The sequence below is a fragment of the Vicugna pacos genome, chromosome 19 (assembly GCF_048564905.1).
Source record: "Vicugna pacos chromosome 19, VicPac4, whole genome shotgun sequence".
Classification (NCBI taxonomy): Eukaryota; Metazoa; Chordata; class Mammalia; order Artiodactyla; family Camelidae; genus Vicugna; species Vicugna pacos.
In genome coordinates, this window is record NC_133005.1 from 39,016,723 (window position 1) to 39,041,803 (window position 25,081).

The 25,081-nt window shown below is 44.3% G+C and overlaps 1 protein-coding gene and 1 non-coding gene across 22 annotated transcripts in view; both read left to right on the forward strand.

Moving 5' to 3' along the window:
* The window catches only part of TSHZ2 (teashirt zinc finger homeobox 2), a 911,650-nt gene that overhangs the window by 480,900 nt on the left and 405,669 nt on the right, over positions 1-25,081 (forward strand). For all 21 annotated transcript variants that reach the window (XM_031687684.2, XM_031687688.2, XM_031687685.2 and 18 more), the window contains one exon: positions 22,736-23,424. In XM_031687684.2, the coding sequence (XP_031543544.2) occupies positions 23,385-23,424 (40 nt within the window). In that variant the 5' untranslated portion in view covers positions 22,736-23,384. The remainder of the gene's footprint in view (positions 1-22,735; positions 23,425-25,081) is intronic.
* On the forward strand, positions 13,664-13,736 carry TRNAA-UGC (transfer RNA alanine (anticodon UGC)). Its single transcript has one exon. It is a non-coding gene; the product is annotated as a tRNA-Ala (tRNA).

The window sequence follows — 25,081 nt, forward strand, 5'->3', positions numbered from 1 at the left end:
GCTCCTTTTAGTATAGAAAAGAACTAGATTGAGACTATCTCCCATTGGTCAAGACCACAAGCATGATGTCTCATCCACTGATGTAATGGATGTGCTCTGTCTCTGCAGGATTCTGGAATGCTGTAATGTAACATTTTATGTATAATGGTGTATATCCTACATTATAATATGCTGAAAATTGATATAAAAATTAGAAAGAGCCACTGTTAATTTTTAGGCCCTTTACAGTCATTCCCCAAGCTAGTGTTAGAGCCTGATTTCTTACCAACCTACTAGGAGTCTCCAGCTTAGCCAAATTCATCAAGGCATCTTCTTTTCTTTGTCATTCATTCATTCATTCAGCATTTACTAAATGCTTTTGTTTGCCAGTCACTATGTTGCTTTTTTGAAGAAAATATGATGAGGATGATAAACAAAGCCTTTTCTTTATCAATTTAAATTTTGTTTTCAGTGTACTAGACTTTTTCTGCTTCTCTGAACCAGGAGTTCAGCACAGAACAGCTGCTCCCTTGCTCTCTACTTGTGCAAAGAGTCCTTAAGGTCCATATTCTCCATGGATCCCCAAATTATTGCTGCTCAGAGTGAGCAGAGAATCCTTATCTCATGCATAAGCTGATTAAAAATTTCAGGGTGATAGTTTACAGGCAACAGAAACCAATTCCAAATGTCATAAATTAAAAAAAACATTATTGAAGAATATCAGAAAGACCCAAAATTACAAAGTGCTCGAGAGTCTGGTTAGAGCCTTGGCAACTCAGGAGTAGCCAGGAGACAAGAATCCGAACATTCTTCTTCCAGCAGGAACAGACTACCCAAGTCAACACCACCAGTGCCTGTGGACACGGGCGCAGCTACCGTGAGCTAATTCAAACGTTCTCACCGCTGTAGGTTCAAAACTGCCGGGTGAGCTCGTCTGATTGGCCAAACTTCAATCTTGTGGCTGCCAGAGGGTTGGTGGAGTGAGGGTCCAACCCTTGAGTTTCCATAATAGGAGGTAAGGGCACAATCTTTCCCCTAAGCTCCAGGCAACAGAGGATTCCTCCAAAATGAGGAAGAAAAAGTAGAAACTGAGCCACCAAAGAAAAAGCAACATCCTCTGTACCAATCGTGACTATGTTTTGATGCCTTTTAAACGTTATTATTATCGCGTCTATTATTCTCTCATGTTTACACTGTTTATACTCTTTAAATGGATTTAGAATTTGTTGCCAGCTCTCTCCCCCGGTTTCTCTCCTTCCGGATGAGAACGCTTGCTCTGTTCTGTACATAGCCTCCTAGTTACTTCCTCACAGCAGGTGCTGGTGAAGTAATTTACAACCTAATAAACTCTGAGTATTTATCTTATTGGCCTCTTCTAATATTTAGTGCCACCAAAAACGGAGAATTTGAGACGTTGGAACAAAATTCCAAGACATTCTATAATTATTTAAAGTTATGTCTGTTTGACAACATAGCGTGTGTTTACTTTTAAGCAGTAGGAGAGTGCTTATAATTAGAAACAATGGAACAACTCAGTATTAAATAAATCTTACATCTGCTGTTTAGCCACTTGAGGGGAAACACTTTTCTACCAAGTGGCAATGGTCAAGAAAGCTATGAAATTTAGGCTAGTTGTCGTGGAAAATAACTTATTAGTTGCTAAGCTACCAGTCCTAAAAGGAACTCAATTAGGGGATGCAAACAAGCTTAACTAGACCCACTCCATTTGAGAGTAGAAGGTTGTAGCTGTCAGGTGATTCTGGTGGATGTGTGGCAGACAAAGTGATTGACAAACTGGTCTTTGCTTGGCATGAAATTTGGCTTTGATTTACTGAGTGACTGACAGGCTGGTGTCATCGGAAAATGTGGATTATGCGTTGGAGGGGCTATTTTGCAACAGAATGATTGACACATTACAGAAATTGTCCCATAGATGGAGAAGAACCAAACAGAGATCTGTTTTGACAAGCATTTCCTTTTTACCTGTTCATTTTTTATACAGAGAAGAGATAGTGGGGAGGCCCTCATGGGCGCTACTTGATTTTCAATCCAGTGGATATCAGAATGGCGATGACCGTGGGGATGCAGGGAAAGAGCCCTGGATGGTGAGAAGGTGGGAGGTGGGTGTCCCAGTCCAGAATTCACTCACGACTGTGCTGTCTGGGGAAGTTAAAGGTGCTCTTTAGGCTCCATTTTTGCATCTGCTAAATGAAGAGCTTGACCCCAAATTATGTCTGTATTCCCTTCCAACCAATTATAAGTCTAGGTAATTTTTTTTTCATGGCCAACTATTATTTTGCCTTGTATTCTCTACTGTCATGCCACAGACCATGCCTGGCCCATCAGATTATTCCACTTCTTAAGCCACAGTGATTGGTTCATGGATCATTTCAATGGGACACACCCCTGGGACTTCCATATATTAGAATTTTAGAAAGTAAGCTCCCTTTTCACTGCTACATTAATAGAACATAAATCTGGAAGTGCTGGCAGCCACCTTTTCCACCTCATGTGAGGATACAGAGGATACAAAATGCCTCATTAAATTTGAATTTCAAATAAATGAATAACTTCATAGTATAAATGTGCCCCAAATATCGCATGGGATATGCTTCTAAAAAATATATTTGTTGTTTATCTGAAGTTCGAATTTATCTAGGGGTCATGCATTCTTATTTGCTAAATCTGGCAACCCTTGAAGCCAGCACAAGCAAAAGTGGGACCAAGAGGTGCGAAGAATGGTTCCTGGTGGCATCATTCAAGTGCGTGGGTTCAGCCACGCCTAAAGCTTGCGCCAGCCACGCTCTTCCCAGGTCCAAGCTGGAGAAGAAAAACAAACAAAACCAAACAACGTTTTCTTTTTAAACTCTTTTATTAGACAGGCCTGTTAAGTTCGGTTTCTCTCCTCTCTGACAGCCAGAGAACTTCCTTTTCTTCTCCCACTCCACACTCTCCCTGTCACTGTAGCTGCTGGGTTAGGTTATTGTTGGAGGCGGAATTACTGTAGCCCGTACAAGGTAAGATATTTCTTGCGAGTGTGTCTCACTCTCGTCAAAATGGCCATTTGTCTTCCTGGCTTACAGTTAGTTTTTCTCATGATTTCTAACTTTCTTCCGCCTCTAATTTCCTTGGCCACTACCCTTATTTTTCTTAAAATTACCAATCACAAGTTGTAAGGAAACTTTTAAAAGGAAATGAGAAGCTGAGAGACAGCCTAGAAATGTTTATTATCACTTATTGTTGCTAAAAACATTGAATAAATAGCTTTGCCCATTTCTTGCCTCTTTTCAAGGAAGTTAGCCAGCCATCTTTTTTTGACCAATAAATTATTTGTGTGTTGTTTGTAAGCTACATTGTCTCAAAAAGTATTTGAATCTGCTCTGAGCTGTAAAAAGATTTGGTTGTCCTATTAATCTGTGCTTTTAAGGTATAAGTAATAGAAACCAATTTACTTAGCTGGTGCAGAGTGTCCAGTCATGTTTCATAAGGGTAGCAGGATCTCAGAAAACATGAAAGACTGGAATACAGCCAGGTCTCAGAAGGAGACTGAATTCAAGAACTAGAAAGCCGTCTAGGTTCTCCCTCTCTCTCTCTTTCCTTTCATTTCATTTCTACTTTCTTTACTCTCGACTGTGATCACTACAGACGATTTTCCCTCTGTGCTTAATCTGTTTGGTGGACTGTGGCTGCCCCAGATGGCATATGATTTGTGTTCAGCGGCAGAATCCAACACCACTGCCTCTCAGTGCCAGTTCCGGGGAAACAGTGTGATTGGTTCATTTGAGCCAGGTGTTCTTGTTCAGTGCAACGGAGCACAAGTATGCATAATACAAACATGGCTGCCCGGACCCATCCCTGTGGACTGCAGCCTATTCCCAGAGTTCAGAGAGCTTCTGTGAGTTTACCAGTGTGTTAGTTATCAAGATGCTGTTTCTCAGCTCCAAATTCCGTCTCTAAGATCTGCTCTGAGAAGCTGAGGGCTGGGACCCTGTAAATGGCCTAGCTTCTTGGCCAGCTTGACATGAAAAGGTGTCTAAATCAGAATTTCAGCCAAAGCCAGCTCAGCCAAACTTGTCCGTGGGACCAGGCTGGGAGTTCAGATGCCTTGCACCAAGAATGCTGTGTGGCCCCTTGAAGTGCAAACCCAAACAGGAATCCAAGTGCCTACCTAGTGGCTATTAAGGATCAATGCAATAAGAGATGGGAAGAATTTTTTTAACTCTTTTCAAATAAATTTATAAATATGAGCTCTTAAAATTATCTCAAGTTGTCTCTAATGTTCCTGCATTTGAGGAATTTTATTTCAAAGAACCCAATGCTGTAGAATTCATTGTTGAGGATTCTGAAGGACGCAGAAGGACAACTAAGTTTATAGCTTCAAATGCTATAGGGGTTGACACGAGGTAGAGCCTAGTGAAGTCTCATGCCCTCTGGACAGGGGTTCCAGATGTGACCTGCCTGGGTTAAAGCCCTGTTGGTGCCACTTCATAGCCCTGTAATATTGAACGTGTAGCACAACACAGCTCAGGTGTATCTCTGTCACCGCATCAGTGAAGTTGAGCTACTGAGTGTAGCTGCCATCTGCCGTTGTAAAGGTTGGTTGAGTTGGTCCATTCACGATGGTGAGCTCTCTTGGCCCGGCCAAGTCTTCAGACCTGGACTAAAGTAAGTTCTCAGTAAACGGCCACATCATCCTACTTATTTTTACTGGTCTTTTGGTTCTTGAGGTCCTCTGGCTTTAATCTTAGAGGCTACAGGGGGCCATTAGAAGGAATTAAGTCATCCGTGCTACGTTCCATCTGTGCACTGAGGGACTAGGACCCAGAGAAGATGTAGACGCCCTATGCACAGAGCTCAACAGAGGATGATGACTCTGGCCATAAGTGCTGGTTTATGGCTGCCTGTAAAGCTGCCCATCAAAGAGCTCCCGACAGATGACCTGCAGTAATGAAAGTATAAAGGGAGCAGCACTGCAGAACATTCCACCTGGCGGGGACACAGATCACGGGAAGGGCATTCCCATAAAGCACAGGAGTGTCTTTCTACTCTGTGCTCCTCCTTCCTATCTCCTGGCCCAGTCCCTCTACTTGTGGCCTTCCTTCTCACTTCCCAGCTCCCATTTCATTCATTTATTCTTTCATTCATTTTTTTTCATTGAATTATATTTTAACTTACTCACATGTTCATTCAACCATCTTTTCATCAATTTTTAAAATTACTCACATAGCAAATGTTTATTAGGCTAATAAATGCAGATTAAATTTACTGGGCTCTCTCTATATAGCAGGTTCCTTGATGAGTGCGACAACACTAACAACGATAGCGTTGGCATTTATTGAGCATTTATTGTGTGTCACACACCATGATAAGTGTTAGACATGAATTATCTCATTTCATCTTCACAGGAGTTGTCTGAGATAAGATGCTATTATGAACAGTATTTTTACAGACTGGGAGAAGTGTTTTAGAGAGTTCAGTTAACCTGTCCAAAGTCACACGGCTAGTAAATTACAGAGCCAGCGTTCATGTCCATCTAATGTGGTAACTCACGTGTTCTTAACCACGACTTCCGGCAGCCTCAACAGATCTGAAACTCCAGTGTTTCTAATTCTTGCTCAGTAATGAATGTATAGGGAAGGTGGTACCTGATCTGTGTTGTAAAGTGTGGACAGGAGGCTGGTAAGAAAATGATTTAAGAATGTATCCATTCCGATCAGAAACAACATAACTAAACAGAACAGTGAAGCAGAAATGCATAGTATGTCCCCATTTTCCCAGCATAACTGATTGAAAGGGTATTAACATATCATCATAAATTTGACAAAAACCAAATGGTGAATTAGGAGTCTTTCCATTCAAAGTGGCCAGAAATCAAACTCATACTGGCTAGAAGGATGAAGGAATGCATAAACTTGCATCACTGAAAAGCCTAGGGGCAGAGCTAGCTTCAGGTACAGTTTAATCTAGTGCCATCAAGGACCAGCTTTGTTCTCTTCCATATTTACTCTCTGCCTTCTACAGAATCAGCTACTTCTCCAGGCCTCAAATGAGTTCCCACTGGCAGTTCCATGGTCTTCCATTTTAGTAGGAAAGAAGTTGTTCAAGTCTTCACATCTTCACATCACACAGACCACAGAATGAGTGGATCTTTCTCCCAGAGGAGAAAGAAACTTCTTTTGTCCCAGAAGCCCTAGAAAACTTCTCCTTGGGTTTCACTGGTTTTGACTGGGTTTCTTCCATCGTGGACCAAATCATGGTAGTCAGAGGGATGCGATAGGATAGGATTATTGGCTTTAGCCAGTCAGAGTCTACTCCTAAAGCTGGGACAAGGGTCAATATCACAAAAATGGATAGCTGATCACGGGAGAGAGTTAAATTCCAAGTGGTGTTATCTGAAAGAGAAAGAGTAGTGAAAGTTAGACAGGGACGGAGGGGTCCACTACACTAAATAACTCAGTTTGTTTAACTACCGAGTGCCCAAAAGTATCTTCCTGACGCACATAGGAGCTCGGTTTCGAACTGCACCAAATTGGCAGTAGAGTCAGCCCTCTGGTCCGTGGATGCCCCATCCAGTTCCCCTCGTTTGTTTGAATCCGTGGTTGCAGAATATGCAGCTGCAAGTTCTGATTGCACCATGCCATTTTGAATAAGGGACCTGAGCATGTTTTGATTTTGGTGACTGCTGGAGTCCCGGAACCAGTCCCCCATGGATACTGAGGGATGACTGTATTGCCTTATTCATTACCATCCTGGGAGCACTCTCTCCATTAAATGCAATCACATTTCTTTAATATAAGTAAGCGCAGGATTGTTTTCCTTCCCAAAGTGCCTCAGTAGTCCCGATGTTCAAAATGTCTTGAGTAGGATTACCGCCACTACCCTCCTTTGTATCAGCTTGGTTTCCTGCCCACACAAAAGGTATCAACTCGCAACATTAAAATCAGATCGGATACTGTTTCTTTATAGGGGTGGTACTTCCACTGCAGTCCTTCCCATGTTGTTTATTCGGCAAATGTGTTTGGCATGTGTGAAGTGTTGTGATCGCTTTTCTTTCTGTGACATTTCGAGAAGGGGAAAAACTGCATGGCTCGGTGGATGACACAGTTTGTTATAAGTGGCAATATAAAAATTTGAAATTCTTAAACGATTTAGCATTTCCCCTCCCAGACACATTATTTATCGCAGAGAAGTGATATTCTGGGGGACTCAAGCCAATCAGAGGATGGGAGTATAATTTTTACAAAACAAATGTATGTATAAATTATCACTCTCTCCTCTCCTCTCCATAAATAGCGGCACTAATAGATCCATAGCCTGAGATACGGGAAGGGATGCCATGTTCTATGACAATCCATCTTGTCTGGGAAGGCAGAGTTGAGAAATCTGATCAGCTAAGATGCACAGCTATACTTCAGCATTGTCCAGCATCTCCTGACTATTGTGGTTGAAGGAGTGTGTTTACTGTCTAGGGTGTCTCTGTGTGTATGTGTGTGTGTGTGTGTGTGTGTGTAAGAACAAGAGAGAGAGGCTTGCAGTCTAAGGCATCATGGAACCACAAATATGTGTTACTTGGCACAAAATTTATAAGACAGGGAACTTTTTACATACAAGTTTAGATTACTACCTTCTTATAAAGGTCTTGAGATCTCTCCTAAGGGGAAAGCAACACACTGAAGCCCATAGTGTTTTTGTGCAGAGGCTGCCACCTTTAAACAGGCCATCAGCTCTCCCACCTGCCTCAGTCTCTTCCAATCCCTGTTGCCTCAGACCCCATACATTCCATTTTGCTAACTTCTTGGACACAACAGGCACTTGCGTTTGTGGGCCTTAATACAACGAGAGCCACGTGGACTAGTAATAATCCAGTGACTTATCAATCCAATGTCCTTTCAAAGTTTGCCCAACATACAGTCATTGAGAGTGGAGAGACTCTGATTTTCTTGTAAGACTTTTTCCCCCCCTAAATCAGCACTACTTACAATTTACTTCCATTAGTTGAAACAGAGTCAATATTCTCTTACAAAGTAGGACAAAATATTTCCAACTTTTCGGCAGTTTGAGTGTTTCTTTGGCCTTCTTTTGTGACTTTTCTGAACCAAGCAACTTCTTGGGAGGTATATTAAAAGGCTTAATATTCACAATATAAATCACATCCCTTGTAAATCACAGCACACCACACATTATGTGGTTCTGGAATTTCTGCTAACCACAACTGCCATCTTTGAGCTGCCTGCAAATGCTGTGTATGTCAGTTGCAAAGATCCTCAGCAAAAATATTTTAGGACTAATAAATGTTATGTTTTTGTATCTTTGCCCCTTTTACTCTACAGCGGTATATCTTTTTATCAGAGAAGGCCGAATGTATATTTTCCCAACTTCTTCCATTAGTGTTTCTAAGCTTGTTGGCGATTACTGTACTTTGGGCAGCCGTCCAGCTGACCCACCCTTCAGTTCACTTCTGTGGGAGGAGGGGAAGGCATGATAGAGGAATTACTGAGTCACAGAATGTGAGAGCTTAAAGACTTGGCACTGGGAATCTGTAAAACAGAATTTTGAGAAATTTGCCATATTTTAATAAGTGTGTTACAAACTATTTTCAATTGCCTGTATTTATTGCATACTCAGTGTGTGCACCTAATTCAGGAGCTGGTAAAGTATGGACCAAGGGCCAGTCTTGCCAGCTGCCTATTTTTGTAAATAAAGTTTTACTGGTGCATGGCCAGGCCTGCTCATTTACATACCACTTGTGTCTTCTTTTGTACTGCAGCAGCAGAGGCCAATATGGTCTGCAAAGCAGAAATACTTACTAAGCGGCCCTTTAAGAAAAATTTTGCCAAATTCTGATCTAATTCTCTAACATGGTCAAAAAATGTTATTGCTTGTTAAATGCATTGTGAAAAATTATTATTTCACCCAGATTTAAGCTCCTGTACTCCTCTTCAGGCCTCCTGTGACACTTGTAATTAGCTGTTCAGCAAATAGCTTCATACTATAAGCTGCATAGGGAGCTTCCATTTCATCTGACTCTTAATCAATTAGGAATGCTTTTAACTGCAAGTAACAGAATACTTTAAACTGTGGCTTAAACAATGAAATTTGAATTATCTCATCTAATTTGAAGCCTGGATGCTGATGAGTCTAGGTTTGATACAGAGGCTCCTGGATTGTGCAAAAAAACCCCACAATTGCTGTCATCCCAGGGCTAGAACAAGATGGGAAGCTAGTGTATATTGAATAAAAAATATGTCACATCCTGGATGGCTATATTGATGGATGAATGAATAAATGGTAGACAAAATCTTTCAAATTTAGTTTAATTTGGTCCCCACAGTGGGCAACAGAAGACAGCAAGTAAGGGATCTTTAGTAGCAAAAATGTTGTGGACTCATGTTTATCTCCACCTCTTCATTTTACAGATGAGGAAAGTGAGACACAAAAATAGAAAGTCAGATATTACTGTGAATTTTTATGGTTTTTGATTGTCCATCATCCATGTGCCACCTTTCTGGTAGCAACTCCTTAATTTTTCTTGGAAGAACTAACTCTCCAAAACAATGTGATAGAAGTGAGGCCGGTGGCAGCCCTGCCCCCAAAGAGAGCATCTGTCCCAGGATCAGCAGCATTTCATCCCCCTAATTTCAGCGACTGGTCCAGAGCTGGGTGCAAGTCCCAAGGGCACGCAACCAGAATGAGCACGAGGCTTCAGCAGGTGCTTCCAGAAAGAAAGAACACACTTCTGTCTCTAACGGCACCGGGACCATACTGTGTGCTCAGCAAATACTGTTGAATGAATGAATAAGTGAGTGGGTGAATATGTGAATAAACAGCACCTTCCTGTATCAGGAAGGAAGGGTCTTCATGGACCAGCTGGCCCGTTCTCTACAGAGCCAGCACTGGAAACCCAGTTTCCTGATAGCAAGTCCAACGTGTTCTCCGTTCCTCCTTCCTGAGCCCAGCAGTAGGAATTCCCCGTCTTCCAGCAGCCAGCGTCTGCCTGTCAGTGGCACCACTTACTTCCCTCAGATCTTCTGTTTTCTCAAGTCCTTGAGTGTTTCCCTTTCTTGAAGTGCATCTGTCCTAAGCATTTAAATTCCAGATCTTCTCATTTGCAGCTGAATGAGGACGATACCAAGGACCCTTTGCTGGATTACTGTGCCCACTAAGGGACTTAGGGCTTTATCCTGGCTCTACACCTGCAATCCTCCGTCTCCATGCACGTCTCTCACCAGACGCTTTTGGGGGTCTCTCTCCTGTATTCCCAAACCCTCCAGTACGGGCCAGAGCACATCCCAGTTCTTATTCCAGAATGCAGCTTGTACTAATGGTCCCCAGGGCTGACTGGTTTTAAGAGGCTCACATGGGCAATGGAGAAATCTAGATCTTAGACATTCAGTGGAGACATCCCCAGGGCACTCAGATGTCTGGTGGGCTGTGTTTTGAGAGTCCTCCCAGGTTGGGGACCAAGGAAATACTGTGCCCCTCAGAAACAGATGGCATCCAGGAGTGGCTAGCTCGACTGGGCTCCGTCTTGGAACTTGTAATGAATTCCCCAGCTGGGGTGTGGGTCACAGCTCTTGCATTCTCTTCCACCCCCGCAGGACTGCGGTGGATCTCAGCAGTGGTTGTGTGGGGATGATGTAAGGACTGCCCCTTTTGAAAATGTTCCTGAAATCTTCCTCTTCTAAGGAGTCACAGATTATTCTGTACTATGGAGAGAATCATGGAAGAGAATATTTAATTCAACTAAGTAGATATCCAAACCACTGTGCTCCTTGTATTCAACCATCCACCATTAATTCAAAAGTTTGATGTTAGGAACTTTTAAGTAATATAGGTATTTGTTGAGAGTATGTTTTTCAAAATATTCCAATTTTTAAATAGGAAAACTCACTTTGCCACTTACTCTGTAACCTTGAACACGTCACTGAAACGAACGGTTTCAGTGCTCCTTAGATCAGCAGCAGCAACACCACCTGGGAACTTTTTAGAACGAAAATCCTGACACCTTCACCTCAGACCTATTTAATCAGAGAGCCCAAGGAAGGGAGTCAGCAATCTGTGTTTTAATAAGTCTTACAGGTAATTCTGATGCACACTAAAACTTGAGAACCCATGGTTCGAACTATCCAATCTGTCTCTTTATATGTAAAATGGGAGTAATATTATTTGGCTTCATAAGGTTGCTGTAAGGATTAAATTCAATAGGTTTTGTATAGAAAGCATTTAGCACAGTGTCTGACACAGCAGGCACTCAATATGTGACTGCCACAATCAATGTTACTGTTATTACTGAATTTCCTTTCTGCGTGGCCAGTGAATTAGTAGTCCATGTCTCTGCATGTCTACCTGTGAAACAGTGAAGAGGGAAGATATTTTGACATTAATCATGATAACAATAGCTAATTTATTGAGCTCCTATCCTGGGCCAGGCACTTGGCTAATCACTTCATGAACTTGCATTTGATCTTCATTTAAAAAATTGCTAAGAGAATGGTGCTATTATTGTCCATTTTTTTTTTCCGGTGACAAAACAGATTAAGTAATTTGCCCAGAATAACACAGGTAGTGAGTAAAAGAGTCAGAAAAAGAATTCAGAGTGTGAGTCTTCAGAGCCCGGGTTTTAGGCAAACTACCATACCACGCCTCCAAAGTCGTTTGCCAAAGAGAACACGGGGTGGCCATTTTCATACCTGCAGTGTTATTGCAAAAATTACAGATTCACTACGACATATGCATTAACATCACAGCTATTGATTAATTATAGAAGTCTCTGGATCAAGTTTTTTTCTTGAAAGGAGCTTTTTGTTTTGTTTTGTTTTGTTTTTTTAAGAGGCCAGGGGCAAAAAGGACCCTGGAGCTGTCCTCCATGAAGTCCTCCATGATTCCTAATTTCTGCCAAGGCACATGGGTCATGTGGTCACGATGGGGGACGATTTGCTGATGACAGGACTAAAGGACAACCCAGAGTTGTTCTTTCTGGGTTGCAGTTTGAGGCACTGATTACTTGAGCCCACAGATACATTCAAGTGTCCATTAAATGAGAGAATCAACTAGGAAAAAAAAAAATGCTTCCTTTACCTACAGAAGGTAAATCTTCAGGCAAGGATTAGAAAGAGGAAATGTGGAAATGTGACCTGTAATTATTGTTAAGTAAGTAATAAGCACTTGTACCTAGTAATGTGGGTTTGGGGGCCCAGTGATAAATGCCAAATGTATACTATTTTTCAATACCACAAAAAAAATTCTGGCACATAAAACACCAAGTGACATCCTATAAAACAGTTTTAAAATGGGTAACATTATATGTAGATCAAAAGAGTTTCAGAGCAGGCTGCTGAATTTGTAAAATAAATATATTTTATTATACAGAGTAAAATATATTTATTCAATACAGCGTTCACTTCATCCTAGAGAACTTTTAAGGTACACATAGGCCAGGAACAAAACCCTGCAGGTTTTTTTTTTTTTTTTCTTATTTGAGTAAAGCTAATAAGTTTGTCCTTTATTTGAGAGTTTTTGCCTTAATCTTCGAAGCTGGGCCTCAGAGATATTACAGGGCATTCGGTTTAATGTAAAACTTCCCCGTGTCCCTAAAAATGACAGTATCAACAATAGCACCAGTGAGCAAACACTTCTTTTGGCTTCTGCCTTTTATTTAATTTTTTTTCCCCCTCTTCTTAGCTCCACCCCAGCGAGCTCTTGAAAGGCCTTCTGTTCTGTCGGCCATAATGACATCTGCTGGCGGAGACAGGAAGTCATAAATCTGTAGGTCCCCTCTCAACCAAACCTGGTTAATGCTGTCATTTATCACAGGGGCTGGGGTGCCATCTCTGGAGGGCTGGGCGCGGAGAGTCCATTTTCTCCCATACCCCTTTCCCAAGAGAGCAACCATTTTAAAAACAGCCCCTTTTTCATCTCGCATTTGCAGACCTGAAAGTCAGGCAGATGCAACGTGCAGCTCTTGGAAAGAAGCCACGATTCCAGGCAACAATAGACTCGACTTGATGTCTCAGAACTGAAGGAAGGCAGCTCAGCTCCGTCCTTCCTCATTTTAAATTGGCCCCTAGCTGCGTCCAGGAGAGGAGCAGTGATCTCCTCCCTCTGCCTCCCTGTTCTGCTTTAAGGGCAAAGCTTGGTGCAGGGGGAGCTGAAGGAGGACTCTTAGCACTCAGTTACTTGTGTTCTTAACTAATTCAGGATGATGTTGTTTCTCAGGAGCTCACTGTGTGCTAAGCCTTGATTCAAGACTCGTGCCTGTGCGAGATCTAGTCGAGCGTTTGCCACTCAAAGTGTGGTCCCCCAGCAGAGGTGTCGGCGTGTTCCACCTTGTTAGAAGTGCAGCATCCCAGGCGCACTCTGGACCTGCCCGATCAGAATCCGCATCTGGAACCGGATCCCCAGCCCATTCCTCTACCCGGGGCTCTCAGCCTCAGCCCTATTAGCATGTAGGGCTGGATCAGTCTTTGTTTACGAAGGCCCTTCCGGTGAGCTCCAGGGTGTTTGCCAGCGTCCCCAGCCTCTACCCACTGGATGCTAATAGCACGCCCCTGAGTTGTGACAATCGAAAAGTCTCCAGACATTGTTGAGAATTCCCTGGAAGGAAAAATCACCCCTATTGGAACCCACGCAATTCAAAGTGTGGTCTGTGAACTCACAGGACCTTGTTAGAAATACACCTCAGTGGGGAGAATGTAGCTCAGTGGTAGAGTGTGTGCTTTGCATCCACAAGGTCCTGGGTTCAATCCCCAGTACCTCCCGTTAAAGTAAATAAAGTAAACCTAATTGCCTTCCCCCAAAAAACAAAAACAAAGAAATACACCTTCTCAGACCACACCCCAGACCTGCTACATCAGGATTTCTTGAGATGGGGCCCAGGAATCAGTTTAACTCTGTAGGAGACACTACACAGGCTAAAGGTTTGAATTGTTAAGCTGTGGGGTATACAAAGGGAAAAGCAGTGCAGTTGCTGGACACTTGGTGACATACAAGCCACCTGGCTGCAGCGCTGCTGAGAAGGAGTAACGCACGGTGGCTGAATAAATGCACTAGAGCCACAACAGGAGGGTTTGAGTCCAGGCTTCGCCATTTGCTATAGGTTGGGTCAGTTACCTAACCTCTCTGTGCTTCAGTTTCCTCATGTGTACAATGGGGACACCAAAGCATCTTACCTCATCAAATTGTTTTAAGGATTAATGAGCTCATATTGGAAAGTACTTAGAAAAGTGTGTGGCGCCAAGTGCTTCATAGATGTTAACTATTATGATGACCATTTCTATGCTTTGCCTGTCTTTCCCTGGACGTTTAAGTTCCCTAAGAACCAGGCCGGTGCTCTATTCCCTGCTGCTTCCCCAGGACCCGGCCCCGTACCTGGCAAGGAGCAGGTACTTAATAAACAACAGTGGAAAGAGAGGACACACCAAAGGAGAGGCGAGGGCCTGGCAGGAGCTCTCTGCTGCCCGTGGCGTGGGTTTGTGCCGTGCTGCCTTTGTACTTTGCACATGAGGAGCTCAGCTTCTCTGATTGGCTCCTCTAAATCGATACCCTTGCAAATGGAGAGGATGGAGCTGACATTCGTTTTATCCCTGAGTACAGATTAGATTAAACCCCAGATACAGCCAGAAGTGCTCTGTAAATAACAGTCAATCAACAAATGCTTATAAAATAATGAAAAAGCTAAAAATGTGGGAGTACTTTCTGTGTGTCAGGTGTCGTGTGCTAAATATTTTACATTAGGTCACACAATCCTCTCTGAGCCCCTGATGGAACAGTGATATAATTATCCCCATTTTGCAGATGGGAAAACCGAGGCTCAGAGAGGTTACAGTCTTAGTATATAGTGAAAGCATTTATTCTTATGTATGTCTATCTGATTCCAAACCTTTCTTCTTTGGTACCTACCTGGTCTGCACGTAGTGACCCTACATCCTAGGTTTTTTTGAGACAATCCTAATTTCAAACATTCTGCTCCCATTTTATGCTTAAGAAAACACCCATAAATGTCAAATCATGCCTTTCATTTTGTTTAAAAGTTTGAGCTATGGTGATAACCCTACTCTACACCTCTACAAGAGATACAATGAGAAGAGAGACCTCTGCCCACGGTGGGCACACTCGTGAGGAGAGAGGACATGACAAAATCAGTGAATAAAAAAGACATATACATAAGTACTAAACACAGTATAAATAGGACCAAAACAGAGAGAGCAACTAAAAGAGGCATGGTGTGAAGATTTCAAGTACAATGCGCATTCAATAGATAATTAAGGAAAGTCTGCTGTGTACCCGGAACTATGCTAAAAAGTGGAGACAGTGCAATGAGTAAGACAGTTTTGGTCTTTGCCCATGTGAAGCTCACAGTTTGAGAGATTCCAGTCTTGCAGACATTGCCTGGTACTCTGCCCACTTCTTCATACTTCAAGTTAACTGTCAGCACCCATGGTTCTTTGCCTGCTGGGACAGCCAAGAGAGGACCTCATCCCAGGTCTCAGGATAGAGTTGGTGGATAAATACCCCGACTCTCTCAGCACTGACTTCCAGGGTTCCCCCAGCAGGATGAAGCTCTGGTTGCCCACAGGGAGAACCTGCTTGATAACATAGCCCTCCTGGCTGCATCTTTTTCCTTATTCACTCCCCCTCTTCCCTTCTGGAGTTTTCTAGCATTATCTCCCAAGTAGACTACTTGTTCTGAGGTCTTTCTCTTGGGGTCTGCTTTGTGGGAAGCCAAAAGCAAGACAGGCGAGCCTTTAACACACGCAAGAGGATTTGCAACGGTCCCGAACTATTTGACCATTTTAAGCCTGTGGGTTCCCTAGCTGTGTTGGCCTTCCCAGCAGTGGTTAAGGAGAAGAGACAGCATCCAGGACAAGTCACTTTGACATAATCCTAGCAAGCAGGGGTAGAATCTCATGAAATTTTCAGGACAATAGGACGCTTAATGCCTAATCATAATAGATAAGACAGAAAGGTGTTCTCAGAGCGAATTATATCATTCTCCATTTGCTTCTGAAAGTTGAGGGGCACCTTTGGGCTCACAGTTCTAATGAGTCCAGGGAGGAGCGCTTGATGCACAGTTGAGGTGGCATAAAATACACCAGAGCCCAGAACTTACAGGCTGCTCGTCACATGGTTTCCAGGCTGTTCTGGTCCTTACATTCACTTAATGTCTCCCTGTGGTTAATGAAGTTGAGCAATGGATTACTGGGCCAGCGACTTGGTCTGGATCCTTCAGCAGCAGCAAAACACTGTCACCAGCTGCAAGGAATCAACTCCAAGGGAGAAATGGGATACATGTTAAATCAAACAGCTCCCACACCCGACCCTGGCCACTCAGCAGTTGTCCTGTTGAAAATATACCTTATGCTTCATTGTGGTTGCAAAATTCTACACCTCATCAAATCAAAATAGTTTTATAAAAGAGAGAGGCCAGCGACTTTTGGAGGATGTATCCTTAGAAGCAAGCTTACCAATGCCCCAGAGTCCCCAGACTTTATTGTCATCCACCTTAACTGTTTTCAGAGAGCAAATTTCCACCAAGTAGAATAAGACGTTGTCTTCTGTGCTGGTTGAGCAAAACCTCTCTAATGGACTAGGTGTTTCAGGATGTAAGCAAATGAATTAATTAGCATTTATCAACCGCTGAAAGGAGAAAATTCAAACTCCGTATTACGACCGGTGATGTCCCCTGTGATCTCGCCCTGACTCACCTCTCCTGCCTCATTTCTGCTCTCCTCTCCCCCACCGGCTTTCTCAGCCTGGGACCCGGCAGCAGCATCCTTTGTGTTCTGGAAGCACAGAAGTCTCTTCCAATTTCAGACCGTGGCTCCTGGTCGGCTGCGTCATGTCTTCCAGATCTCAGTTTAAATGTTATCTTCTCAGAAAGGCTTTCCAAGATCCCCACCCTGAAGTGGGCTCTGACACCCCCATCCCAACTCTGTACCGCAGCACCCTGCTGTCCCTTCCTATCACTCTCCAGATCCATCTGTGGTTTCCTCTCGTCTGGCTCTCCCCTCCAACACCATGCTGTACCAGACGTCTTGAGCGGATAGGAAATAACCAGCGATTTCTACCTTAAAGTTTTCACAAAACAGTTACTGGAAGAGAGATCCTGAATGAGTTAAATGACAGAAGAGGAAGGCGATGAATTACATCCTCAAGGGCATAATCGTATGGTACACTGGCTCTCAAACTTGGCTGCATATTGAAATCATCTGGGGGCTTTAAAAAATACTAATGGCTGGATCCCGCCCTCACAGACTGATGTAATGAGTCTGGGGTAAGACCTGGGCATTGGGATTTTTAAAATCACCTCAGTTGATTATAATATGCAGCAAAGTTTGAGAACACTGTTTTTTTTTTAATTGAAGCCTTATGTACAAATAAGGAAGTGCACAAATCAAACACAGGCAGCTGAATTAATTTTCACAGACTGAACACACTGGCAGAACCAGCATCCCAGTTATGAACAAACCAGCCCCCCCAGAAGTTCCTCGGACCCACTTTTAAAGAGAACCTACCTGATATTCAAGATTTCTGTCTGCTTATATACTCATATATTTGGAATCATAATCAATATTGAGTCTCTTTGTTTTGGGAAACATATGGACCAGAGAAGATAGAGTCACATGGAATCCACTCTGGAAGGCTTCCTGAAAGAGGCAGTATTTAAGGGAGTATTCAAAGGAGGCAACAGATTAAAGAGAGGAAAGACTTTAAAGGCAGGGAAGTTGGGGAAGGGAGGACAGCATCAATGGGAAAGAGGCACGCAGGCTGAAGTGCTATACAGCCCTACTTATTGAAAGCCCCAAGATATATTTAAAGTTCATCCTTCCTTTCAAGTATGCTCAGCTCAGTATTCATTCATTCCACAAATTTTTACTGAACACCAGTCCTGCACTGGACTTGGATATACAGGTAAATGTAACTTACATTTTAATTAGGGGAGACAGATAATAAACAGGCAAGCACATGAAGATACTTACATGTGCCCTGTAACTGCCATGAAGGATGAGAGAAAGAGTAGGACAGATCAGATGGGCAGAAGGAGGTGACATCTGAGTTGAGAGTGAAGAGGAAAAACAGAGTTAGGGGAGGCGTCTTGCTGGAGGAAATAGTAAACGCAAAAGCCTTGAAACCTGTACAGGAGGAATGACAGGAATGAGTACGCTTGGGAATGTCACAGGCTACCCCAGTGTCCAGCAGTTAGGGCAGTGCCTGGTGTACGGTAGGCACCCGATGAATACTTGTTTTAATTGCACTGGGTTGGAATCCAGTGGTAAGACACTCAAACTATGCCCCCCAAAAGTACTGCGATAGATGCTTTAATGGGGCATTCACCTGGGTACTCTGAAAACGCTCCACAACCACCCTTTTGAGTGAATCCAAGAATAGACGCCCTGCCTGTCCATTGCATGCAGCAACTTCGACTAACTTGATTTGCTCGTTACAAAATTCAGCCCTTGCACAGGGCACTTCCTGTGCCTGGCACCTTATCAGTCACCTGGGAACTTCCAAAATTTTAGATTTTCTGGGCCCACCCTGGGATCTAATTTAATAACTCTGGGGTGCGGCCCGTTCTTCTTTATCTTACAAAAAAACAAAACAAAACCCTCCCCTGGTTATTCTGATGTTGAGCCAGCGTGGGAATAAGTGTTCTGGAAGATACGGTTGAGTCATTCCTATCAGTTCATGCTGTTACACATCCCAGAGTCTGAGTGTGGGATCCTAGGATGCTAAGTTCCCTGGAGACTTAACCATTATCCCAAGCCACCAACTCTTGGAAGAAGTTCCCCAAAGTGTCAGAGTCTGTGGTTTAGTGAAGTGTTCTGTAAATTCTAGTCACGCCTGTGTTACCTTCCTGATATTTTGCCGTCTTCACATCCCACCTGAACTGCGACTTATTCTCTGTCGTTCCTTAAGTATATTTATTTTTAAAACCCATAAATTATATTAAACTTTGCATTGCTACCATAATTGGAGAGCAGTATCTTTCTCCAAGAGAGGTAACCTTAAAGTGGATTCACTGAAAAACAAACCATCTTTTAGAAGTCCAGCCAGGGATTCTTGCCCCTCCCAAACTTCTGAGCCAGAGATCTGTGGTTTCTTGGTAGAAAATAAAAGTTAGCCTGAAGTGGTAGGCATAAAGACATCCTAGCACCAAATGGAGACTTTCTCAGATTGAACAGGAAACATAGCCTTCGCGCTACGCGGTTCGATGCTTTTCAGTGTTACGCCTACACCGCCGAACAACATCTGGGTACCACTGTGTCGTGAACCCCACTGGCATAGCCCAAATCTTTTTTGTTGATAACCAGCCTATATACTCTACAATAGTAGCAGTAGAGAAAAAAAATTAATGAAAGAACACTCCAGAAGTGTGGGTCCAAGAATAAGTGAGTAGCCAGCTGAAAGGAAGCTTTTGCAGGAGGTATTCAAGCTCCCTCTGCCCCATATATAACCAGCTGCTGAGAAAGAGGAAGGAGTGGAGGTCACACTTGGAGAAGAACCCCAGAGAGAGAGGCTTGGCGAGATTCTGTAGCTCAGAGTCAATGACTCCAGCCCATTTTCCTCCTGATTCACTCCAGCGCTGGGTCCAGCCTCTGAACTCCCTCTTTGCTAGTTCCCAGCCTTTTGGATGTCATTTTACAGAAGTTTTCTGAAGGCAAGGATCCTGTCTGAGGCATTCCAGCATCTCCTGTACTCAGGGCAACACCTGGCACCCAGTGCAGTAGATGTTTGTTTGTTAAGTGGTTTAATGGAACACAAATGCCAAGTCAACAGGCATGGGGCTTCAACAGAATGTGGAAGATTCAAGGTGAGCGTGCTGCAGTCTTGGTCTTCTTTCTGTTCAGGTGTGAAGGCCTGAGCCTCTAACTGTGGTTCCTGAATGAGACGACTGGGGTTTTTACTTGATAAGCTGCAGTTCCTACCACAGGGCTCCGTAAATGTGTGTTGGGTAATTAGAATTAATTAGTACTAATACCGTTTTTGCTGACATGACCAGCTATGAAGTGGGGTTTTCTCTGCCTCAGTTGCCTGAGGACTAGGCTGGGATTGGGTGGGGTTGGTCATGGGTGGAGGCCGCTTGGGTGACTTAGAGTAAATGAATTAATAATTTGCACCATATACGTGAGAAGGAGAGACGAACATTTGCCTCCCGTACAGGGATGTTAAAAATGATTAAACAGCACTTTGCAAACACTGACAATAACATCTTGCGCTGACTGGTAGGATGAGTAAAGCTATATTTCCTATGGCCCAAAAGAACTGTTCAGAAAAACATTTGCGGTACAGGGCACCCTTGGTAACTCCCCGTGAGCAAGGGGAAAGTGACAGGCAGGTGGGTTGTAGGCGGAAGCTGTCCCGAAACATACTGGTCAGACCTTAGTTGCAGCAGGTACATGGTAGGGGTCAGGAGTGAAGAGTGGGCACAGGTCAACCATCACAATGAGCGCAGTAACACTGTCACCCCTTGAACTCCTAAATTATTTTAATTATTATTTAATAACTAAGCCTGAGTTGGCTTTATATTAGCAATTTGGGGTACGTCTGATTCCAAAAGAACACAGGCTTTTTAAGCAGAAGTTCTCAAACTGGAGAGAACAGGGAATTCACTTGTGGGTTTGGGAGTTGCTTGTTCAAATTTCAGATTCCACAGCCCTTACCCAGAAGTTTGTGATTTAGAAGTTCTAGTGACAGGAGCCCTAGAAGTTTCCGATTCAGAGATGGAGGTGTGATTTTTGCCCCCTGCCCCCACCCCAGGGGACACTGAGCAATGTCTGGATACAATTTTGGTTGACACAACTTGGGGGTTAGAGTCTGGCAAGTAGTGGGCAGAGACCAGAGATGCAGCTAAACACCATACAATGCACAGAACAGCCTCCAAAGCAGAGAATTATGGCCCCCAAATGTCAAGCGTGCCAGGGTTAGAACACCTTCTGGAGTGAGGCCTAGGAATGTGCATCCTAACAAGGGCCTCAGGGTATCTTAATGCGGGAAGAAGCAGCCCTGAATTGGAAAGACTTAGACAATGCCTGGCTGTTTATTCTAAGGATATGCTGTCGGAGTTCCCTTTCCATTTTTAGGATTCTCCTCCATTTTTAGGATTCAGCTTTGACTTGACTCTCCCCATGAAGCCCTGCTGGTCACTAACCATCCTCCAGTCCTCTACGTCCAGGTTAGCTGTCCCTCCTAAGTACACCCCTTGTCCCAGGAGGCCTCACTTGCTCTTTTAGTTGTTTGTCTCTCTCACTGGTACAAGAATGCCTTGAGGGCAGGGTCCAGGTTCAGATCTGTCCCCAGCACCTCAGAAGCTACCTGGCCCACAGCAAGGCTCCCTAATCACATGTTGGCTTGACTCTGCCTCAGCTCGAATGACATCTCTTGCACTGAGGCTAGAGCTACCCCCTCTTTCATACACTGTCACCAGACCCTCTTTTAACACCATAGAGCTTATCACTCTGACATCATCTTATTTATTTGCTTACTTTTCATTCATTCAAGAAATATTTTATCGGGCACCTACTATATGTCGTGGCCTTTGCAGTCACTGGGGATAAACAGTAGAGAGTCAAAAACCCCTCCTTCCAACAGAACTTAAATTCTAGAGGGGAAGTTTGGACAATAAACAGAGTAGAAACATCGTATGTAATATATGTGATAATATGTGTGACATTGATAAGACCAGTGGAGAAACATAAAATAGAGAAATGGGGTGGGGAGTGATGTGTGTGTGAAAGTTTAAGTAAGGTAGTCCTCTGGGAGACGGTGACATTTAAGCAAAGATGAGGTATCTGGGGGCTGCTTGTCTGCTCCCCCATTAGAATATAAATACTAAGAGGGCCAGGAGCTTCCCTTTCTCTATGGCTGCAGTATCTCCAGAATAGGCACCTAGTAGGTGCTCAATAAATATTATTGTTTAAATAATAACAAAGAGAGGATTGTTTGATTAAATTATCACAGAGGCAGCTGGGAGATTCTTGATTTTATGACCATCCAAGTATTAGCAAGAAGGTGAGAGATACAGGGGCATTACATTTAAGGGGGTGGGGAGGACATCTCTGCAGTTAGGAGATTTAGAGGATGGTGGTCATCACTCTAAAGTGTCCATGCACTTCCCTACCAAAAATTAACCTAAGCTCTCATGCTCCTAATATTGTTAATGGTCCCATTAATGGTCCCTGCGGGTCAGCCTACCTGGCCCCCTGCGTCTGCCTCCATCACCCGGCCCGCTTTCCTCCCACATCCCCTACCTTCTCGTTCCTTCCGCGAGAGGTGTCCCCGCGCGCAGTGGGCACGTCCTCGCCTCAGCGAAGAGGGCGCACGAAGGAGCCAGCCCGGGTGGTTCGCCCGGGTCCCCGCCCCCAGCCCTGCTCCCCGGCGGGACACTGTCCCTTTAATAGACTCCCTCTGCCTGGCGCTCTGCGGCTGGGGAGTAAATTTCTCCCTGTCATCAGGTCGCGGGGAGAGGAGGAGGAGGAGGAGTTTGTTAATGTTCAGTTTGTTCAGCGGGATCGATGTTTGCTGGCATCGCCTCGCCCTGTCTTGTGTGTGTGTGAGAGAGTGTGTGTGTGTGCGTGTCTGTGTGTGTGCGTATGTGGGGGGTGTGAGTGTGTGTGTGTGTGAGAGGAAGCAAGAGTGCGTGCGTGTGTGAGTGTGTGTGTGTGTGTGTGTGTGTGTGTGTGTGAGTGTGTGAGTGAGTGAATTCCAGATTTTCTGTCTTTCCCAAACCCGCTCCTGTCCTCTCGCATATCACTCACAGGCGGGGATCTGACAGCAGCCACAAACCTACAGTGAGTGATCTCTCTCTGCCCCGGCACGAATCCGCCATAGAGATCGGCGAGGAGGAGGAGGAGGAAGAGGAGAAGGAGGAGGTGGAGGAGGAGGAGGAGGAGGGAAAGAGGAGAAGGAAGAAGAAAAAGAAGAAGAAACCACTACCTTCCCAGGATTGCCTTTTTTTTCCTTATCTTTACGCGCGCGTGTGCGTCCCTCGCCCCTTCCATCCGAACCCGGTCTTGGATGTTTAATAAAGAAATCAAGTGTCTCAACAGTCACCAAAAAAAAAAAAAAAAAACCAAACCAAAAAAAAAATTTCCAAAAAGCAAAAACAAAAAGAGAGAAAAGAGAGAGGAAAAAAAATCCAAAACAAACAAATAAACAAACAAGGCAGAACCAACCTCTACTTCAAACCAGCCGGCACAGCCACCCGTTTCTGCCACCCAGAGAGGGGGGTCTCTGGCCCGTGGTGGAGGAGTTGCAGGGGGGATCGTCAGGGGGACAGAGGCCGAGTGACGCCCTAGGAGCCACCGGGCAGGAGGCGGAGGAGCCCCAGAGAGGCGAGAGAGACAGCGGGCCCCCGCGCGCGGCTCGGGGCTGGGGCGCCAGAAGTGGGACTGGAGCGAAGTAGAGCGATGCCAAGGAGGAAACAGCAGGCACCCAAGCGGGCGGCAGGTAAGAGAATCGGCTCCGCTTCGGGGCCGCCCTGCCGGGCTGCCCGGTGCGCCGAGCTCCTCGCCAGCCCCCCTCGCCCTGGGTGCCCCAGGACGCCACCCCCCTTAGCTTTCGGGGGAGTTCGCTCCGGGTGCCCCTCTCTGCCCCGATAATAACCCCATCCTCTCTCGTCTTCTCCAATCTCCCACATCCTCCCCTTTCCAGGCTCGGGTTGGGAGGGTGGGGAGAAGCTATCCCACCAAGCCTTCCCTCCTTAAACTTTTTTTTCCTCCACCCTCTACCCCACCCCTAACTTTCTCCCAGTCTGCTTCTTGCCTCTCGGGCCAAAGTTGGGTTGAAGATTTGGGGTGCAGAGTGGGGAGACAGTCCTTCCACCCCCGCATCCCTCAGCGTGGTCAGTGTCAGTGGCTTCTGGCCTCCAGGGACAGTCTCTTCTCGCTGGGCTTTGGGGCGCTGAAGTGTGAGCCATGCCCCAGCCCCGGGCTGCAGGCTGGCTTTGGGGCGAGCAATAGAAGTTTAGCTTTAATCGCCAAGGTGGAAAAAAATCACCCCAGGAAACCAACAAACCTTTGAATATGTTTTCTAAAAGGATCCACGTTTGGAAATCTAATCAACACCCTCCCTTCTCTTAAAAAAGGAAAAAAAAGAATTCCCCATGAACATTGAAACAGCTCTGGATTTTCTTTGCACAAAGTGAGTTGCAAACTTTGTAAATTGCTTTGCATGGTAGGAACCATCCCATCTGAATTTTTACTTACCATCCCCTCCTCCAAAAAAAAAAAGAGAGACAAGGAATGGTTAATGGATCAGTACATTAGATCTTGTAAAGGATTTTTTTGTTCTTTTGGGTTACTTAATTGCTTTTTTAATAGTATGCTGGGGTTTTGTTTCTCGGAAGTGTAATATGAAAGTTCATTTTTCTCCTGCCAGACCCACCCACTGAAAAATCAGCTTTCCACTTGATTGCTAGTTTTGATTTGACATTTGATTGATCACCTGTCATCTCGCTGCCTTTGATCTATTCATTCTTGATATATATCAATAAATCACTCACCATGGTAACTCAGAGTGCCAGTGACGCAAGCCTTGCCCTCTGGATTCAGAGCCAGACATGCACAATTATTATCTTGTTTGGCTTTTAATGTGGGCGTTTTTATTTCTTTGTGTCCTTCAGTTGAATTGGGCTTTAGCAAAAAGCTTGTTTTTTTCCCCCTTCTTTCTGTGTTTACCTTCATGCTTTACGCAGCATCAGTTGAGGCTGGTCTTCTGCAGACCCACCATAATATTTCCTTATGTTCCAACTATAGCGAAACATTAAGGAGAAGTTCAGTGGAACACTTTCATAAACTTTGCAAAGCCACCCTCAGAACAAATCCAAAGTTAGTCACAAATCTGGGCAAAGTGGGTGTTTGTGTCTGAACATGCTGGACCACCAAGCTCATCCTCCATCGTGGCCTGATTCCAGCACGAATGGCAGTACATGTGCTTTGAGATATCCACAATTATCTTCCCTTCTGAGCGCAGAATTGCTTCCGTAACCGTGTATAGATTGCTTCAGATGGCATGGGGAAATATCATTTATAAAGCTTTGATTCATATATTTTCCAATTGTTTCTCCAAGAGCAAAATAATTAAAATATTTTTAGTACCGTGTATA